This window comes from Adiantum capillus-veneris, chromosome 3 (assembly GCF_014529385.1).
Source record: "Adiantum capillus-veneris isolate H3 chromosome 3, ASM1452938v2, whole genome shotgun sequence".
Lineage (NCBI taxonomy): Eukaryota > Viridiplantae > Streptophyta > Polypodiopsida > Polypodiales > Pteridaceae > Adiantum > Adiantum capillus-veneris.
In genome coordinates this window covers 3,516,119-3,535,584 of record NC_140933.1, presented here as the reverse complement: position 1 = coordinate 3,535,584, position 19,466 = coordinate 3,516,119, and the positions used below count along the sequence as shown (strand labels likewise).

At 45.5% G+C, this 19,466-nt stretch overlaps 1 protein-coding gene across 3 annotated transcripts in view; it reads left to right on the top strand.

The window, feature by feature from the left end:
* Nucleotides 1–19,466, top strand: part of FY (Transducin/WD40 repeat-like superfamily protein) — a 157,915-nt gene that overhangs the window by 106,247 nt on the left and 32,202 nt on the right. For 2 of the 3 annotated variants that reach the window (XM_086507648.1, XM_086507645.1), the window contains exons 13-16: nucleotides 12,810–12,888; nucleotides 12,963–13,052; nucleotides 13,129–13,214; nucleotides 13,300–14,180. In XM_086507648.1, coding sequence (XP_086363774.1) covers nucleotides 12,810–12,888; nucleotides 12,963–13,052; nucleotides 13,129–13,214; nucleotides 13,300–14,180 — 1,136 coding nt within the window. Of the gene's footprint in view, nucleotides 1–12,809; nucleotides 12,889–12,962; nucleotides 13,053–13,128; nucleotides 13,215–13,299; nucleotides 14,181–14,942; nucleotides 15,057–19,466 lie in introns of those variants that run through there. The other variant, XM_086507646.1, reaches the window with a different exon arrangement.

Genomic DNA, 19,466 nt, shown 5'->3' with positions numbered 1-19,466 from the left:
GGAGTTTCCAATCGATCGCCAGCACATGATGTCTCAAAGCTCCAAGAGGTAGCTCACTTTTCAACTTTTGAAGTACCCTCCAGAGTTACACCTCCTGACCTTGTCAAAAAAGTCAATCTGGGCGACCCTGACAATCCTCAGCACGTCCTCTTAGCAGCTTGGTTATGGAAGCATCCCGCATTACTTGACCAGGTAGTTTCTTTTATTCACTCTGTTAAGGATGTTTTTGCTTGGTCCTATAAGGATTTGGAAGGGATCCCACCAGAATTGGGTCTCCACACAATCCCTCTAGTTGAAGGAGCTAAGTCTGTCAGAGGCCGAGCTTAGAAGCTCAACCCAAAGTATGCAGAGGCTGTCAAGTCAGAGCTCGAAAAAATGCAAGAGGCAGGGATCATTGTACTTGTGGAGCACTCTGAGTGGTTATCACCCATGGTTATAGCGCGTAAGAAGCAGTCCAATAAAATTCGGGTGTGTGTAGATTACCGCGCGCTGAATAAAGTAACTATTCCATATAGTTTTCCCACACCTTTCACTGAGCGTGTGCTCGAAGATGTAGCAGGGCATGTTTTGTACAGTTTCATGGATGGGTTTAGTGGATACAATCAGTTGGGCGTCCATCCAGGTGATCAGCTGAAAACGGCTTTTGTGACTCCCTGGGGTATTTTTATCTACACTAGAATGTCTTTTGGGTTGAAAAACGCTCCACCTTCTTTCAATAGAGCGGTATATCTCATCTTTTGTCCTCTGCTTACGGATCATCTTCGCATCTTCATGGACGATTTTTCGACCTTCTCAAGTACTCAATGTTCAACCCGAGTGGAAAACCTAGAGGAACACCTCGCTCAGCTCTCTGTTGTCTTCCTCAGGTGCAGAGAGGCACGGCTAAAACTGAATCCTAACAAATGTCACTTCTTGGTCACCGAGGGCACACTTCTAGGCCATGTGGTGTCTGCCAGAGGTTTAGCACCAGACCTAGAGAAGATCGTGGCAATCTTGAAGTTACCACCTCCTATCAATCCGAAAGGTGTTCAGAGCTTTGTAGGCTACACAGGATATCAACGTAGGTTCATACGAATGTATGCACAGGTGGCTCAACCATTGACTAGAATCACTAGTGCTACAGTACCCTTTAAACGGTCAAAACAATACGTCAAAAAGCGCCTCACTAAAGCACCTATTTTAGTGGCTCCAAATTGGTCTCTCCCTTTTCATGTGCATACGGATGCCAGTCAACTGGCTGTGGGGGCTGCGCTAACTCAGCCTAGTAAAGAGTACAACCTGGATCGCCCGGTTCACTATGCAAGTCGCCTGCTCACCAAAGCAGAGCGCAACTACAGCACTACAGAAAGGGAAGGTTTGGCTATGGTGTATTCTTTACAAAAGTTTCGTCATTACTTATTAGGGGTTCACTTCACTATCATCACAGATCATCATGCGCTACGCTATCTTCTAAATAAATCCCAAGTTGCAGGAAGAGTGTGGAGATGGCTACTCATATTCCAGGAGTTCGATTTCGAAGTAGTTCTTAGTCTAGGCAAGCGGCTCGTCATGGCCGACCATCTCTCTCGCATACACAGCTGAGCCCAATATTGGGGTTGATGATGATTTTCTTGACAATCATCTTTATAAGGTAGACACAACCCCAGAATGGTATGGAGATGTGTTACATGTGCTCTCTACTGGCCTATATCCTGAGAATGCTTCTCCCTTGCAAAAAAGAAGACTCTTGCTTAAATCTAGACCATTCTCTTTGATTGGTGGACAACTCTATAAATCAGGGCCAGATGGTGTGCTAAGAAGGTGCGTCTCCCCTCATGAGGTAGACCACATTGTAGAGGATGCACACAGTGGTCCTACAGGTGGCCACTATCCAGGTCACATCACGGCACGAGAAATCTTACAGACAGGCTTGTGGTGGCCCTATATATTTCGAGATGCTATTGCTCATGTCAGGATTTGTGATGTCTGCCAGCGATGTGCGCCTAAGGCTAGCAAGCAATCGCCCTCTCCAAGTATCTATGGCGTGGTTGCCCTTTGAGAGATGGGGTTTGAACTTTGTTGGTCCAGTTACTCCATCTGCTCAACCAGGCAATCGTAAGTATCTCTTGGTAGCAACAGATTATGCAACGAAATGGGCCGAGGTGGTGGCTATCATCGACTGCACAACCGTCACTGTCGCAAAATTTTTGTACGAAAATATTTTTTGCAGGTTTGGGTGTCCTCTGGAAGTCACCAGTGATCGAGGTAGTCATTTTGTCAACGACTTGATCTCCACTCTCCTAACGAAGTACAAGATTTTTCATCGCAAATCTTGCTCTTACTATCCTCGAGCAAATGGGCAGGCTGAAAGCACTAACAAAGTGCTAATCGCGCTTCTTAAGAAAGCTTGTCATCTGCATCCAACATCTTGGGCTCAGGCTATCCTCGGCACAATTTGGGCTTATCACACCTCCTTCAAGGCAACCACTAACTACACCCCATTCCAGCTAGCTTTTGGCTTAGAAGAAATTGCACATATGAGTTCAACTCAGGTTCAACAAGAGTGGGAAGTGTTCGTGTCACAGGTGGGATTGCTTCAGCAAACGTTTCTCGTCTCTGAATGTTAGAAGAAAGTAGGAGGTTAGCTTCACATGCTCTCCAAGCTGAGCAACTTCGTCGCAAAGCGTGGCATGATCGCCATCTTCGAAAGCCAAAAATAACGCAGGGAACCTTGGTGCTACTCTATCAAGCTAAGTATCTGAAGAAAGGTAAGAAGTTGATCCCAGCCTGGCAAGGGCCATTCAAGCTACATGAGATTTTGCCACAGGGGGCTGTTCAGCTAGTCACTTTGGAAGGCGTTCCTTTGCCACTGGTAAATGGATCAAGAATAAAGTGCTATCACTCACTTGCCTGACTGTATAGAATCTGGTTGTGTTATAACTCCCACATACAAGTGTATGACTGTCCCGTCTCAATCTTCGGCTCTCTCCATCTTTCCATTTTCCCTCTTTTCAGATTTACTTTATCTCAAGTTCTCATCTCAATTGTAAGCTGTGTTATCGTTAAAATTCTCTTGTTTTATGCATGCATCAAATTCCTTCTCACCTCATTGATATAATTCGAGTTGGATTCTAGCTACTCTTTGACTTTTTCTTTTTAATTATTGGAATTCACACATAGATTGGATAATCAGCTTCCTGTTTCTTTCTGTCTCCGTGTCTATCTGTATCCTGGTATCTCTATCTTTGGTCCTTACAGCTTACAGCTCTCTCTCTATTGACCTCTCTCCCTCTCCTTGTGGATTACGTACAACTCTAATTGGATGGAATATGGATTTTCTCGATATTCTGGCGCATCTCTCTCTGTCTATTCCGTATCTCTCACATGTGCTCACACACACTAATGTCATTAGTCGCTTCTCACACACACACTTGTTCTATTTAGTGTGGAAGTCCTGATAGGCCATTAATTCTTCAGCATCTACACTCTCTCTCTCTCTCTCTCTCTCCCGAATTGCTGGCACTGTCATTGTACACAGGGAATCTCTGTAGAAGGGATACTGAAGCCGCTGCTGCAACTATTAGTTGCTTACTATATTGCTTTGTGCTTTTGCTTACTGCTTACTGCTAGCTTTGCTGACTTTTTTCTTCGCCCCTACCAATATTGCTTTTTGCCCTGCTTACTAAGTGGTGCTTTCCCCTGTAAGTGGTTCTTTCCCTGCCATACTGACATACTGACTGTAATTGACGCCCCTATCCTCCCCTTACTCCCCTCGTCCTTACCCACCCTCTACCCAACCCCTCGCCCCTACTATCACCTACCCTCTCACCTCTCGGCCCTACCCTAACCACCCCCTCGCCCTACCCTCTACCCACTCCCTCGCCCCTACCCTATACCCTCGCCCCTACCCTCTACCCACCCCCTCGCCCATACTCTCTCCCTCGCCCCTACCCTCTACCCACCCCCTCGCCCCTACCCTCCCCTTAAACACTCGCCCCTACCCTACGCTCCTATTGGCTCTCACCCCTACCCTCCCCTTAAACCCTCGCCCCTACCCTCCCCTTACTCCCCTCACCTCGCCCCTACCCACCCTCTCCCCTCACCCCTACCCTCCCCTTACTCCAACCTCGCCCCTACCCACTCTCTCTGACCCTCGCCCCTACCCACCCCCTCGCCCCTCTCCACCCTCTCTTGCCCTCCTCCCTACCCACCAACCCCTACTCGCCCCTATCCAACATAACCCTTGCCCCTACTCGATGTACCCTACCCAGTTTAATTTTAGCTTCGTCCTCCTCCTGCATCTGCGGCCTGAATCTTCTTCCTTGAGTAACCAAGCTTTTTTAAGTACAGATTTCCAATCAGCGCTACAGCTTTTCCAAGTCAGCACTACACCTCAAGCTTTTCCAAGTGTAGCTTTTCCAAGTAAGCGCTACAGCTGGGGATCTTGGAGTAGAGTTCATCTGGACACTAACCGAAGAGCGTTACATCACACTGCACGTTACATCTCACACTGCCCGATGGCTGGTACAAGCAAACAAGCTAGGAGGAAGAAAGCTTTGTCTCGAGAGAGGCCAACTAAAACATCCCATGAAACATCCCATAGTTCTGTAGAGGAAGAGGATGTAGATACCTCCAGCCATGGCCTCACCGATGTGTCCTCCACTGATCACAGTGATGAGAATTACAAAGCGTCCGACTCAGGCTCTGCTTCTGACTCTGACTCAGAGTCTTCTAGCAAAGAGGAAGAGGAAGATGATGAACACGAAGATGCTGTGAAAAATCAAAAGAAGAAGAAACCATCATGCAGGTACCGAGTCGTCAAATTCCTCGGCCTCCTTCTTCCAACACCACAACCAAGTTCACTTTGAACTTCCATCTGCAGCAGCCTCATCCGTCTCTTCGAGAAGTCTTATCAAAAGATCAGCTACATACCCTAGGTCTGTCAGCATTAGCAGACACCCATCTGCCTTCAGATATTCCCATGGATATGGTGCATGAAGTTCTCAAGTTTTTTCCCAAAGTCAGAGGACATCCACTGACTGCTACACGCATTGGTCACGCTTTGGGGATGACAACCTTTCCTGCAGTAAAACCGGCTACGAGAACCTATTCACAGCTTTCGAAAGATGGGACAATCGAGGCATGCAAAGAGCTACTTAGTACGAGTCATGCTGACTACGATTGCACGACGCACACAACACTAATCCTATCATGCAACACACTAATCACAAGTACACACACATAGATCTATCGATCACCACACTCCAATCAAACCTACATGCAGACACAAGCAAAAGATGGCAATCACACAAGATTAGAGAGGGACTAACCACTAATTAGTTAAGATCAAGTTAATCTAAGCACCATAGGCAATCATAAGAAGCATGAGAGAGGCATAGTGAGAGAATGAATCATTGATTAGTGTTAATCAAGTCTCATGAGCAAGGAGAAGCTCAAGGAATCCATAGCCACACACCTCCAGAGCAAGGAATAAAAAGCTCTGGGCCATTTTCAAGTACTACTTTTTGGTGAGAGCTACTAAAGTCAGCAAGGGCAAGGGCAAGGGCAAGGGTAGATATGACGTGCCTACTATATTCTCTCACTGCGAAGGCCTATACTGCCTCATCCACACCATCTCGTGTGGCTTTCATCAAATTCTATTTACCTCTTTATAGTCACGGACAACAAGATTCAGAGCTCAGGTGCAATCTGTGCAATCTAGCTTTTAATGCTTTGTAGCTCCCATGTTGGCCTGGGTCATGAACATACCTGTTAGTCCTATGGATGTGGATGCGGATATGCGGTGTGAAAGCTCTCAGGCAAAAGGGAAAGATATTGAACAGACAATGGATCTCCCTGGGAAGCCAAAGAAAAAGAGGGCAAAGGTAGTGAAGGACACAGTAGAATCTTTAGTATCCCTACCAGTTTCGGAAAGCTAGTAGCTTCGAGTGAAGCAACCTGTTCGACGTTCCTCGCATACTGCCGCTACTGATTTGATGGTAAGTTTAGGTGGTGCAGATCACACTATGCATGTCACAGCTGTGGCTTCTACAGTGTGTGTTCCTAACTTCCTATCTCTACTGCTGCTATTTTTACCCCTACCAGAGTGACGAGCTCCCACGTCCCAGTGGGAGTTGCTTCTTCTCCTATGTCTAGTCCTGCTGCAACCACTCCCACCATCTCTACTCCGACAGAGAGGCATGCTCCCAGTCCACCACGAGCAGTGCCACTTGCCACACCAGTCCCACTAGCTGTACCACTTGCCAGCTCTCTTCACTCTGACACTGTTACAGGACCTTCCACAGGGTCGGACTCTACATCGTTTTTTTAGTTATCTGAGGATATATTGCAGGAGTCTAGGCAAGCTATTGCCACCATTGAGCTTGGAGCAGAGCGTTTAGCAGCTACACACCAGCGTCATGCAGCTACTTACGCAGCTATGGAGGGATCTCTGCGAGTTGCTGAGAGCGCCATCACCGATAGGGATGCCACTATTTTCGCACTCCAACAGGCCCTGAAGTTAAAGTCTCAAGTGATTAGTGATCTTCAAAATCAAGTATAAGGATTTAGAGAATTGCTCTTACATGAAAATAGGGCAACCAAGCCTACGATGATGGGTATGGGGTATAGGTGGATTGGAGCAGGTACACCAGTGCAGCATGCAACAACGGGTCCTTCTCAGCATTTTATGGGACTTTACTCAGAGACTCCAGTTCCCGTTCAGTACTACAATCAACAACAACAGTATCCTCCTCAGGGGTTTCAGTCCTCACGATTGCCTCAGACGCAAAATGTGACTTGTTGTGACGGAGTTGCTGGAGCACATCGCCATGGCTGTGTTACTCGACGTCCTTAGTACACTACAGGACAGGTGTTACCATTTGTCCAACAACAGCAGGTGGCTTGTCCCTTCCCAGGGGGCACACTTATTGACAGGAGAGCTCACATACAACATGGTTCCACAATCGATTTGATGGCTCCACCTCCAGAGGTTGATACTTCGGATGCAGCAGTGGCCACCACTCTATCTCTTGGATGATAGATTCAGGAACTCACCATTGTACATATGAGTAGCTAGTAGTTTTCTTTCACAGTTTCAGTCTTCCTCTCACCGAGACGGTGAGCGGTCTTGTGGTGGGCAACCTGTAGCAGGGCTACAGTATCACTTCACAGGACAGGCAGACAATTGGACAGTTAGTTACAGTTGGTCTGGTTCACACTGGACGGACCCTCTAGGTTGGGGGGTGACACGTGGTAGGGTACCGACGGTGGCCGAGTGGACATCGTGGCCAAGTCACCACCACCACTCAGTTTGGAGATAGACTTAGCTGAATGGACATTTATGAGCCGTTGGTGGCTCTTTATGGTTGTACATATGAGTAGTCATTTTGGGCCAGTTGCATTATCTTGTACGTAGTCGTCTAGAGTGAGTCTATACACAGAGCACGTCTTTACCATCCTTGCACATCTGAGCCTCGATACCCCCATTGTACCTGTGAGTCTTGGGCTGGAGCTGAGGGTGCTGCTACGCTAGAGTCTGTACCGGTTCTTTGAGATAGTCGAGCCAATCCATATGTTCTGGTCTGCTGTTGTGTCTTTGTGAGCTCTGTTGATGTCTATTGTTTCTTTCTTTTCAGTCTGTTTGAGTGAGATTGTCACGCACATTGCACTGAGGACCACCCACTGTAGAGAGCACGACACATTATCTGCGCTACAGCCAGAAAAAGAGAGAAAAATCGATGGCTGGTTTATACTGCTTTATTTAATCATAGGCTGTCCACTTATTAAGTGGGCGGCTGGTCACCTTTAAAAATGGTCTGAATTTGTTCAAAAACTCAATAAAACCTTATAAGTTAAAAACAATGCTTTCACAGCACTTCCCAAGCGTCCTTGGATGCAATCACATGCACAGTTGCAATGCAGACATAGACTTCCTCGCGGGAAAGTATCTGCTTTCCCGAAAAGCAATTCCGCTTCCTTATTAGAAAGCATCTATTTTTCCCCAAAGTTTCCTATGAACCCATCTTCATTCAAGCGCTTGCTTTTCCTTGAGCACAATTCTAACATAGCTCGGAATTTCCTCCTGACTATGGATATTCCCTTTTCCGATGCACTTGTCACCCACCTTGTGACGCATCAGGAATACCCATCACCTAGCCCTTTCCTACCGATCTTACGGTACAATCTCCTTCACGTTACTCTATGTCACCCATCCTATGACGCATTTGAGATGTCCGTTCCCGAATGGTCGGATACTTCTTTTCGATGCTCCCTGTCACCCATCCGATGTGACGCATTAGACGTACCCGTTCCTCGTGGCCTTACAGATATACCCTTTCACAGTGCTCCCGTCATTTCTTTGAAAGACGCACTAGGAATACTCTGTACTCAGATGTCTCACTGAAAATTCCAATAATCCATTTATAATTTTTTTCCCTTGGTGTTCTAAGCGAGAAAACCCTATCACTTATAAATCGAATAATTCATTTAGAATTATTTTTAATGTCAGATAAAGCCAATTTAGCAACACCCTCTCACTTATAAACAGTTGTCCTCAACTGTAGAGGTCCAACTAAACTGCTCGAAGAGAAACCAGAAAAAATTCAAAATCTTGCTCAATGGTGAGAAGTTGCTGAGAAGGCTTGGTCTTGCTGAGAAGTTGCTTGTTGACAAGAGGTGCAACGCATTGCGATGGATCGCGATTGGGAAGAAAGAAGGGCAACTATGGAGCTTGAGCGTGAGCAAGCACGCGAAGCTCAACGCTGAGCGGCCATAGAAAGAAGAGTTGCTATGGAGCGCGAGCGTGAGCAAGCACGCGAGGCTCAACACATAGAGGCCGAAGCAAAGCGAGAGGAGATGGAGTTAGAGCGAGAGGTGCAGAGCGAATGCATGAAGGATTTGGTCCTACAGGTACTCTCCTCGAAGTCCGAGCCACTCAAAAAGGTTGGCGAGTCCTCAGGTAGCACAGGTAGAGACGAAGATTCCAACCACCCAGCCACTGACAAGTTGACGTTTAGCAAGTATGATGGTAAGATGGATGCATCATGCTTCTTTGATTCATTCTTGGTTGCATCAATTTAATGCTTACTTTGCGATTGTCAAGAAAACAAATAATAGTAAAGTTTGACTGCTGCCATGTACCTAGCGCGCGATGCCGTTAATTGGTATTAAGCTTGTCAAAGTCATAGATGGTTGAGCACCTTGTGCGTGCCAAGGAAGGTATACCCCTCTCTTTCAGTTGAGTGGACTTCCAAGACAAGCTCAAGGCTCGGTTCATATCACCACAATACCTTGATCGGTTAAAAGAAGATTGGCGTGGTCTTAAGCAAACAAATCCCTTGTTATGTCTTTTTGTAACCGTATTTTGTAGATTGGTTCAATTGCGTAAGTCGGATGAGGATCGCAAGGAGGCTTTCCTCTTCGGGTTAGACGAGTATATCAAGTTCATTGTGCAAGTTTTAAACGTTAAGGACTATAATGACGCCGTCAGAATCGCTTTAGCACAAGAAATGAAGCGCAACAAAGGCAAGCCAAAGGACCAACCGAATGGTAAGCACGATAAGACCATCGGTAAGCAAGACGGTAATTCTTCTTCTCAATCTTCTTCTACACCTAGAACTCAAAAGCCTCACAATGATGATAAAGGAAAGGCTAAAACTCAGGACACCCCTAAGTTGACGCCCGACGGAAAATCTCCTCAAGGCAATATAGGAGGTTGGTTAACTTTTGAAGAACGTGCCGAATATGCTCGAGACAAATGATTTTGTGAGTGTCAGGCTAAAGGTTACATGAAACAAGATTGTCCTAAGGAAGACCCTAACAAATCCACAAAAGAATCCACAAAATCCACATCATATATGAATGCACTCAGTGAGAATACTAATGTGTCTGAAGTTTCTCATGATCATGTAGATGAGTCTCTCATGTTATATTATGGTCATGTGGATAGTATACGCATTGTGATCTTGTTTGATTCGGGTAGTATGCATGACATGATTAGTGATGCTCTCGTAAAGACGCACGTTTAGAAGATCTTTCCATAGATTCCATTGTGATCTCTGTATTTGCTCTTGGCATGCACTCTTCGTTCACGCATGAATGTCTTGATGTGACAGTATTAGTTCAAAATGTCAGTTTTCGTCGTCGTATTGTGGTTTCTCCTCTCAAAGGATGTGATTTGATTTTTGGCATCAGGTGGTTTGAAGGTTATAATCCATGCATTGATTGGACAGAAAACACTCTCTCTCTCACAACTGAAGGAGCACCTCCCGTGGTCCTTCATTGTGACAAAAACATTCCTTCTTTGCCATTAGTCTCTCACTCTCATGATTCGAAAGAGGTTAAGACATGTAGTATGATTGTTTCTCTCATTACACAGTCCCACAGTGTACAGACGCATGAGTCATTGCATGAAAAGAACTCTCTTGCTATCATGTCTTCTCCGAAGCATGACACACATTTTTTGTATGATAGAGATGTGATTGTTCGCAAGGATGATGGTTTGGATGATGATGTTGTTTCTAGAAAAGCTAACCTCATTGCAGATACGATCAGTCACGCAGGACTGATCTTGGCTCTCGAGTCGAGGTCCACAGAACCCATCAAGGAAGTATTTTCTCTTCACATGATTAGTCAACACGCATTGTTCGAGTTTCTCATTCGTGATGACTCTTGTATTTTCATCACTGTCTTTATGTGTTCCCTTTTTACAGGCATGCTGTATTGCACATGCACATGATTCACTCACGGATGAGCACAGATGTATGCGGATCACTCTCAAAAAGAAAGAACATTTGTATTCAAGGAATTCACCATGTTTCCCGATTGTCCGTTTTGTCACGTCTATTCCTTGGCATGACATAGTCTCAGAAAGAGCACGAGCACGATTGTCCATCAAGCATTGGCATTTCTGTTGTGATTTGCCACGATTGGTAGGTTTAGGACGAAAGGTCAAGAGTCGATCTCACTTTTTCCATGTGTTTGGTGGACGGTTTGGCACTCCGTCACTTTGTTCATCTGCATTGCATGCACAATCATTTAGGGAGAATAGTCTTTTTGAGTCTTTGTACATGGAATGGATACATTTATGGTTTTATGTTTGAAGTGGTTTGGGGAATATTCCTCAACGGAGATTCTTGAAGAAGGTGGACCCACAACCAAAGACAAAGTTGCAGCATTGGAGCCACAGCAGATCATTTTGTGTCGCTTTCGGCGCGGCCCAAAGAAGCAAGCAGTGCAGACCTTCATAAAGTTCAAGTATCGCACGACCCACGCAATAGAGTGGGCGGGCGAAGAGTTCTTCACAGGATTCCAAGAGTTATTGGCGGACTCTACGGACGCCATACAACTCGATACCAGTATCTCACCTTGAAAAAGGGTTTATGTCACGTGCACATCTAACCCTATGTGTACGTGGACAAGTTGTTCCTACCTCTAGGATTAAAGAAGCCTAGGAAGTGTTTTGGCAACCTTGTGAGCCTATGCGTAGGCCATGCATGTTCAGGCACTTAGAGTAGATGCATACCCTCTGATTGCACAACCTAGGACGATTAGCATCAGTAGCCATTACCCAACATGAGCATTTTCCACCCCAAGAACCCAATTAATGACAACGCATAGGAACCACCTCTTATTGGCATTTTTATTATTAAGTGACTTTTATCACTTATTGATTTATCCAGAATCGTGGGGGCTAGATTGACCTTGCTCGACCCAGCATTTTGCAGATATATAAGGAGCAGAAAGGTGTTAGAGATTGGCAGAAGAGGCAGGGACATCCCAGCGTTTTCAGCATCAGCAAGTCAGCGTTTTCAGCCCACAGCCACCAGCGTTTTCAGTTTCAGCCCTTATCCTCGCGAGAACTTGTAGCTCCCGTTGCAGATCCTTCCCAGTTGCCCATCATGACCCAAATCAGCCTGGGGTTTTCAGCTTCAGTAGAATTTAGCCAGTGTTTTGCAGTTCAGCCCAGATCAGCCAGCGTTTTGCATTCTCAGCCCTCGCACGACTCGGGCGGTTGCAGATCAGCCCCCCATTACTGCCACAGTTGCAGATCCCATCAGCATGACCTAGCGTTTTCAGATTTCAGCCATCAGCATCGCAGATCCTAGACTTGACGACGACACCATCGTCGTCATCGTCACAGTCACCATTGTCGTCGTGGACATCGTCGTCAACTTTGGCATCGCCAAGTACCACAGCATCTAGAAGCATTGTACGAAACTTTGTGCAATCTAAAGCGAATACCCACTCACAGTTTGCATTCCACTCTATTGTTTGGTCATTGCACATTCTCTCATCAAGTCAAGGAAGGCTTTCCCTTCCTGTCAGTAAAAGGAACCTTGAGCACTTACTGATCACTCATCCTGAGCCATACACCATCATTCACTTCTGTTTCACATTACATCAATTCATCCTGCACTATATGAAAACTTCCCCAGTTCTCCACGAAGGCCTGTATCATTGGCGTTCTTGCCATTGGCCTTGTCTCAATTGACAAAGATTACTTCTTGATCATGTGCTTTAGTGTAGACTCTCAGAAAACAAGCTAACTGTGTTTATGTACAATGACAAGTAGATTGTTTGCTTCTTTGGTTGCTCCACTTACAGCAGCCCGTGCTCTAAGCAGCAACCCTTCATGACTTATGTCTATTATAGTTATGCTGCTTCTCAAGCTGCTGGTTGTTTTCATCTAATGTTTAAAAAGATTCATTTGTCTTTCTGGCCTTTTTCTTGTGGATTTGAAGAAGCCTCGAGATACATACTTATTTTCAGGACAGCCAAAGGATATAGTTTTAATATCAAACTTCTTGGGAACTTCCTCGTTTTTGCAGGTTTAGCATGGCATCCTTTCCATGAAGAACTCTTTGTGAGTGGAAGTTATGATGGAGCTATATTGCAGTGGCTTGTCGGGTAGGCCTGCTACATCTGTACTTATCAAGAGGTGCAGCTATTGAACTGTCTGAAATTTTTCTTTTTTTTTGAAGACACGAGGTTCCACAAGCAGAAATCTTAAATGCTCATGAAAATAGTGTATGGGACTTGGCTTGGCATCCCATGGGTCATATACTTTGCAGGTATTTATCTTGTTGATATTGTCTTGAGCTAAATTGCTTGTAGAAAACGCTGAACACCTCTTTTTTTGGTCCACAGTGGAAGCAATGATCATACAACCAAGTTCTGGTGTCGTAACCGGCCTGGGGATCCCGCTCGGGAGAGGTCTAATGTTTATCAACAAGGTTGAGACATTTGAGTTCAAAGAGCACTGAAAACCTATAAATTAAAACATTATTTTCAGTGCTCATTACGCTTATGCATTTGCAGGGAATACGAATGAGCAATTGATTCCAGCCATTGGCAATCCACCACCGGCTTTTCCATTAGCAGAAGGGCCGATCACTCCTGGAGCCTTTGTGTCTGGGGGACCTGTGAGAGGTGATGGTGCTATCCCTGGTGTTGGAATGGCTATGCCTCTTGTGCAGTCTTCCATGGAAAGCGGCGTCTCAGTTGACTCCTCAAGGCAGCAACCTGCCTTTGGTGCTATGTCACATGGTCTACATCCAAGGGTTCCTCATCCTCCATCTGCTCCGTATCCAGCAGTATTGGCCTCTAGTCAACCCATTCTTCAGCAAGTTCAGGTGCAGCCTTTGCATCAAGTTCCACAACAGCAGCCTTTGTTATCCATTCAGCAGTCTCAGCAGCTTCAGCACATGCAGATCCTTCCCCCACCTCCACCGCTTCCACCTCCTCGTCCAGTGGGGCCTCCTATGCCTCAACAGCCCCCCCCGCTCCCACCAGGTGCAGCTCCCACTAATGTTCCCTCAGAGCCTTTGCTGGCAAGGCCTGGACTTTCACAACCATCAGCCCCTCTAGTTGTGAGTGGACAAATGCCTTCTATGATTTCACTTCAGGGTCTTGCGACTCAATTACAACCTCAATTGGGTTCAATGCCGGCTGTTGGAGTGCCATCTATGCAGCCTTTACCTATTCCACAATATCAAGGCTCTGGTGCTGGAGGAGAGTTCATAGCAAGTGCGGGTATGCAAACTGGAGGAATGCCTTTGGGTGGAGGGCAAGCATATATGACAACCGTAGTTCAGGGTCATTCTTCGAACTTAATAGCTCCACTTGGTTCCGCACCCTATCCTAACATGCAGCCACCTCCTTTGCCAAACACAGTTCCACCAGCTCCTGACACATTCTCGGTAATGCTGACCCTTTAAGAATAGAAAAAAGAGAATTTTATGTGTAGCTTGCGTATTGTGTATTATTGTCTTCTAGCTTCCATAATCTGCAAGAAATTGGCTGCATATTGTGCTTTTTTAGCTTCCATAAATGTTAACTAACTGCATGAAAGTTAATATTTCCATAATATAAGAAAGAGATGACTTATTCATGAATTATTAGGTTTTCGCACAAATAAGGTTGTTTGTAAACAACCATTACCTTTGTTAAAGAGAGACCTTGGAGGCTGGTACAGTTGTACATGAGCGCACTCTGGCTCTTTTAGAAGGAATAGCTTATCAGCTCAGGAGTTACCCCACGCACTGCCTGTCGAGCAAAAAACTTACAGATAGCTATTGCTGGGAGAATCCAGAGTGTATGTTGTGATTTCAATTGCTTAATTGACTCCTGTGCCCAAATGCATTATATAGCAGATGCTAATATCCTGGGAGAGCAGGAGGTGGAAGCTTAGAGGAGGTGTCAACACTATGCCCAAATGTGTTCTGTTACATGTGGGTTCTTATGTAGCACATGGTTGCCAGATGACATTGCTCGATGCTGTTGCCAAATGATATGTGGCATCCAGCTGAAATTTTATTTTGGTGTCTTTTCAGTATTCCTTAACCTGTGTGCATTCTTGAGTATGAGTGAATTGTTTGGTGTGTCTAATGTTATCGGGCTAACTCTCATAGCCATCTCATGAGCGATGCTCCCAGAGACACCTTTGGCTTATCTTTGTCCAGGGCATCAGTCCATGGCTCGTGGTAGAAGCTAAGGATATATGATGGGGTGGTCGTCCTGAAAAGTTGCGAAAGTGCTGCTAGTATCCCTTGTTGTGTATGTAGATTGCTAGAAGGTAAGGTCTGACTTTCCTCTTATTTGAAGGAAAGGTCTGTAGTACCTCTAGTACTCTTTCTTCCATCCTTGATTTGCAAGGTATATGAGTAGATTTTAAGCTGTTGAATAGTACGCGAAACGTTTTGTCCATTTGGGTGCAGCTGCTCTGCCAAACCATATTCTGTAAGGTGTAGAGATTGTTTCTGTTGTGTTGCATCCTTGTTTGCTATTTTTTAGCCACTTGAGAGAAATAGCCTACAGTCTTAAAAAGAGGTCTCCTGATAATGTCCACTCCATGACGTGAGAACCAGTGCACCATGCCACATACTATTGTGTAAACCAGCCAATGGTTGAAATGCCTCCTTTGGTCTGAAGTGCTCCATTTTATATCCACATAGCTAATTTTCACGAAGTAATGACTTGGCATGGCCTAAAGGACAGAGGCCGGATGGAAGGGGCCTAAACCCTAGCAAAAGAGGCAGAAGAAGTTTACCAACTTGCAGATTATTGCTGAGTGGTTCAGAAAGGGTTACGGTTAAAAACCTAACCCGTCCCAACTTTTGGAACTTGGCTAAGGGGCCTAAAACCCATAAAAATACAGGAGGGAGCCACAATTGCGAAAAAAAGTGCTGACGTGGCGGGCTGTACGGAATTCCGCGACTGCACTTTTGACGTGGCAGGTTGTTCGGATTTCCGCGGTTTATAAAGAGCCCAAGGGTGCTAGCTTTTAGGCACTAGATGCTTTTGGACCCTACACTTTTCATGTAACTGCTTTTGACAAGGCCGTGGGCGTTTATAAGGGTGCTACGGCATTGCTAGAGAGAGGACTCTTGGACCTTGTACTTTCTGAAGCATAATAAATAACTCTCAACTACCTTGAGTGTTGCCTCTAATTCCCTGTGCTCAACAAAGCAAGGATTGTGACATCCATCCAGACCCTTTGTCTACCAAAAGAAACATATCATATGGGATGTGTGGAGTTGATACGTGACTCTCATTGCTCAAGAATTGTGGAAATGAGCGTCACAATAGAGAGTCCACATCGCAATTGGGAGAGGAATGTGTGTAGGGAAGCTCTCGGCTAAAACTGTGGGGTAAGCAAGCCATAATGTGATAAAAAACTGAGCACTCAAGTAGGGTATGATTCAGAGACTCGTGCACTTTATTGGGGCATACAGTGCATAGTTGCTGAAACTCCTTGTCAGTGCCCCAACGCCTTGTGTCGCATCGTAGAGGATGAGAACTGAGCCGGATGGAGGCAATGGTGTGGATCGCACTCAAGGGGATAGGTTCAAGCCTGTACGAGTGATTGTAGTTCCCCCATTTGGAGAAGAAGATGGTTTTGTAGTTAGGGGCAACATACATGGTGTAATGTATGAAAATTGATCCCAGGGGTTCTCCCAGGTTGTGATACATTGGTGTTGTAGAAAAGCCTCATTTACTTTGGAGTCTACGGAGGCATCTTGAAGCAAGTGTAATGCATCATATCTTCGAAAACACTTGTTCATGTCATGTCTTGCATCTATCTATCTATCTATCTTGAGAGAGAGAGAGAGAGAGAGAGAGAGAGAGAGAGAGAGAGAGAGAGAGAGAGAGAGAGAGAGAGAGAGAGAGAGAGAGAGAGAAATGAAATGAAATGAAATGCTATATTAACGTCTTCAAAAGGCCAAAGTGACCTATGAGACTAGAAAGTTACAATGCGGTGTATCTGATACAAAGTCCGATTAACAAAATAAATTAAACTAGGATAACAAAATATAAATAGTACAGGATCCTAAACTAAGCAGTACAATGTGAAGACAATATGGGAGGGGAGTAGAGATCCATCTTCATAGAGATCCATCTTCATCTGCACTCTGGACGACGAAAGAGTATGGCTCGAATCCTTTGCTGTAGCCTCCTTCAAAACTGTGTAGCTCCTCTTCTCCATCGGGGTCGTCTAGATCTCCCTAGCTCCAAAGCTCGGTCTATGAGAATGCCAATAGTGCGGGTAGACCTCTCCACTCTTGGCTGCTCCTTTGTCTGTTCTTCTGGGTGTACAATATCTAGTGTAAAGAAATTTGTGATCTGTCTCTGGGGTTGTCTCTCTTCAGCTCTCCTCAGTAAAGTTTCTTTATCCCTGTGTAACTCAAGTAGATATAGCCCAAGACATCTTTGATCCTCATAACTCATGACCCTAGATAGAGGCCCAAAACCTTCTGTGAATAGACAATGACAACGGCCTCGTATCTCATAGTACACTGTGCAATGACATGTGTAATGTACTTCTGTCTCTGGCTCTAGATGGCATCAGCTGCATATCCTGCTATCTGTTGGTGTCCCTCTGAATCTGCCAGTCTCAATCTCGAGCTGATGTGAGGACGTGCGTATCTTGCCAATGGCACACCGCAAACCATGAGAAAGATGCGTGTCCATATAGCTAGGTCGAATCACAAACCCATCCCCCGTGAGGTGGACTCCTGTAACGGCTCTATCCATGTCCTCCTTGTGTCCAGCTGGATCACCTGGATCACATCCTGACGAATAAGTCTATTAATCTCTACCCGTGTCAGAGACCTCAAGGGTGCCTGTAGAGTGTATAGAAAAGGACGCAACCTGTCCATGGTGAAGCCATGTGTCTGAAACCATGATGCCATCTGTGCAAACACGCATGATGTATCCCCATTAAGAGCTAATTGTCTGGAGGACTCTAGAGTCACCCTGGCATATCTGTCTCTGGTAGTATCCCACAGACTGTGTACAAAGGAGACTGATCTGGTAAGCGCCTCAATCTCAATAGGGGGGGCAGCTAATTCCGCTCGAATGATATCATGCGGTACGGAAGCCTTGGCTCTAATCAGCCGAGAGATCATAGATACCAGGGGCTTCTCCATACGCCTCCAGCCATCCTGGCCTATAGAAGGTCCCCAAACCTGCACCCCATATGACATAATAGAAGCAACCAATGTCTTGAAGAGCCATAACTTTGTCCTAGGTTCTTGGAACTGAACCTGCGAACACATCCTCTCCATGCCTCCCAGAGCCGCACCAGCTCTAGTTAGTCTAGTGTCTGCTGCTCTTCTCAAAGAAAATCTGGGCCGAGTAAAGACTACCCCCACGTAAGTGTATGCATCTGTATACTCCACAATGTACTGACCATATTTGAAAGTAAGTACTGATCTCCTAATCCATTGCGGTGTGGTGTTAAACACCATAACCTTGATTTTACCTAGGTTTACACACAGTCCACTATCCTCTGCAAAACTGCGTAGTGTATCCAACTGTCGTTGCATACCTTGTGGTGAGTCAGATATCAACACAATATCATCAGCATATAGCGACAATGGGATCCACGTCCCTGCCAGCTGTGCACCCCTGTCACCCTCTCTGTCAATGTACTCAGACACCTCATCAACATACATACCAAATAGAGTAGGAGACAATGGGCAGCTTTGTTTCACTCCAATAGTAGAGTGAACTAAATGAGATACCCCTTCCGGAGTGTGTACACGTCCTACCACTGATCTGTACAAAGCCATAATCCCCCAAATCACCTCTATGGGCACCCCCATCTCTTGTAGTCTGCGCATCAATCGAGCTCTTGGTACGATGTCAAATGCTTTGCGAAAATCCACAAAGCTACAATAGATCCGTCTCCCATGTGCTCTGTCCTCCTCAATGATGGCCCTGAGTGTTAGAATATGATCAAGAGTGGAGAAAACCCTCCTGAAGCTGGCTTGACCCTTGGTCGAAATGTTTTAGCCGTTTCATCGTTTCGAGGTTTCGGAGGGCAAAAACGCGTTTTTATGTCACAGTGGCACGTAGTTACAAGGCATGGCAATTTTCAGGTCCTTGTTCCCCATTCCCATCCCAGTTTTCCGCTCTGGATCCTTGTTTCATGTTTCAAACGTGACGATCCGAAACATAGAATGGCATTTCATGCATGTTGCCGTTCCCCGTTTCCCGTTCCGGCTAACTATGATTGAGCATCTCGTGAGGTCTCTTATGTACAGAGAATGCAACCCCTTTTCTGAGAGAGAGAGAGAGAGAGAGAGAGAGAGAGAGAGAGAGAGAGAGAGAGAGAGAGAGAGAGAGAGAGAGAGAGAGAGAGAGAGAGAGAGAGAGAGAGAGAGAGAGAGAGAGAGAGAGAGAGAGAGAGAGAGAGAGAGAGAGAGAGAGAGAGATGTGAAATGAAATGCTATATTAACGTCTTCAAAAGGCCAAAGTGACCTATGAGACGAGAAAGTTACAATGTGGTGTATCTGATACAAAGTTAGATTAACAAAATAAAATAAAATAAACTAGGATAACAAGATATAAACACTGCGGAATCCTAAACTAAGGTGATAGGTGTGAAAGGTGAAAGGCGTGAAATGTGTGAAGTCAGCTATACAATGTGTAGACAATATGGGAGGGAAGTAGAGATCCATCTTCATCTGCACTTTGGACGA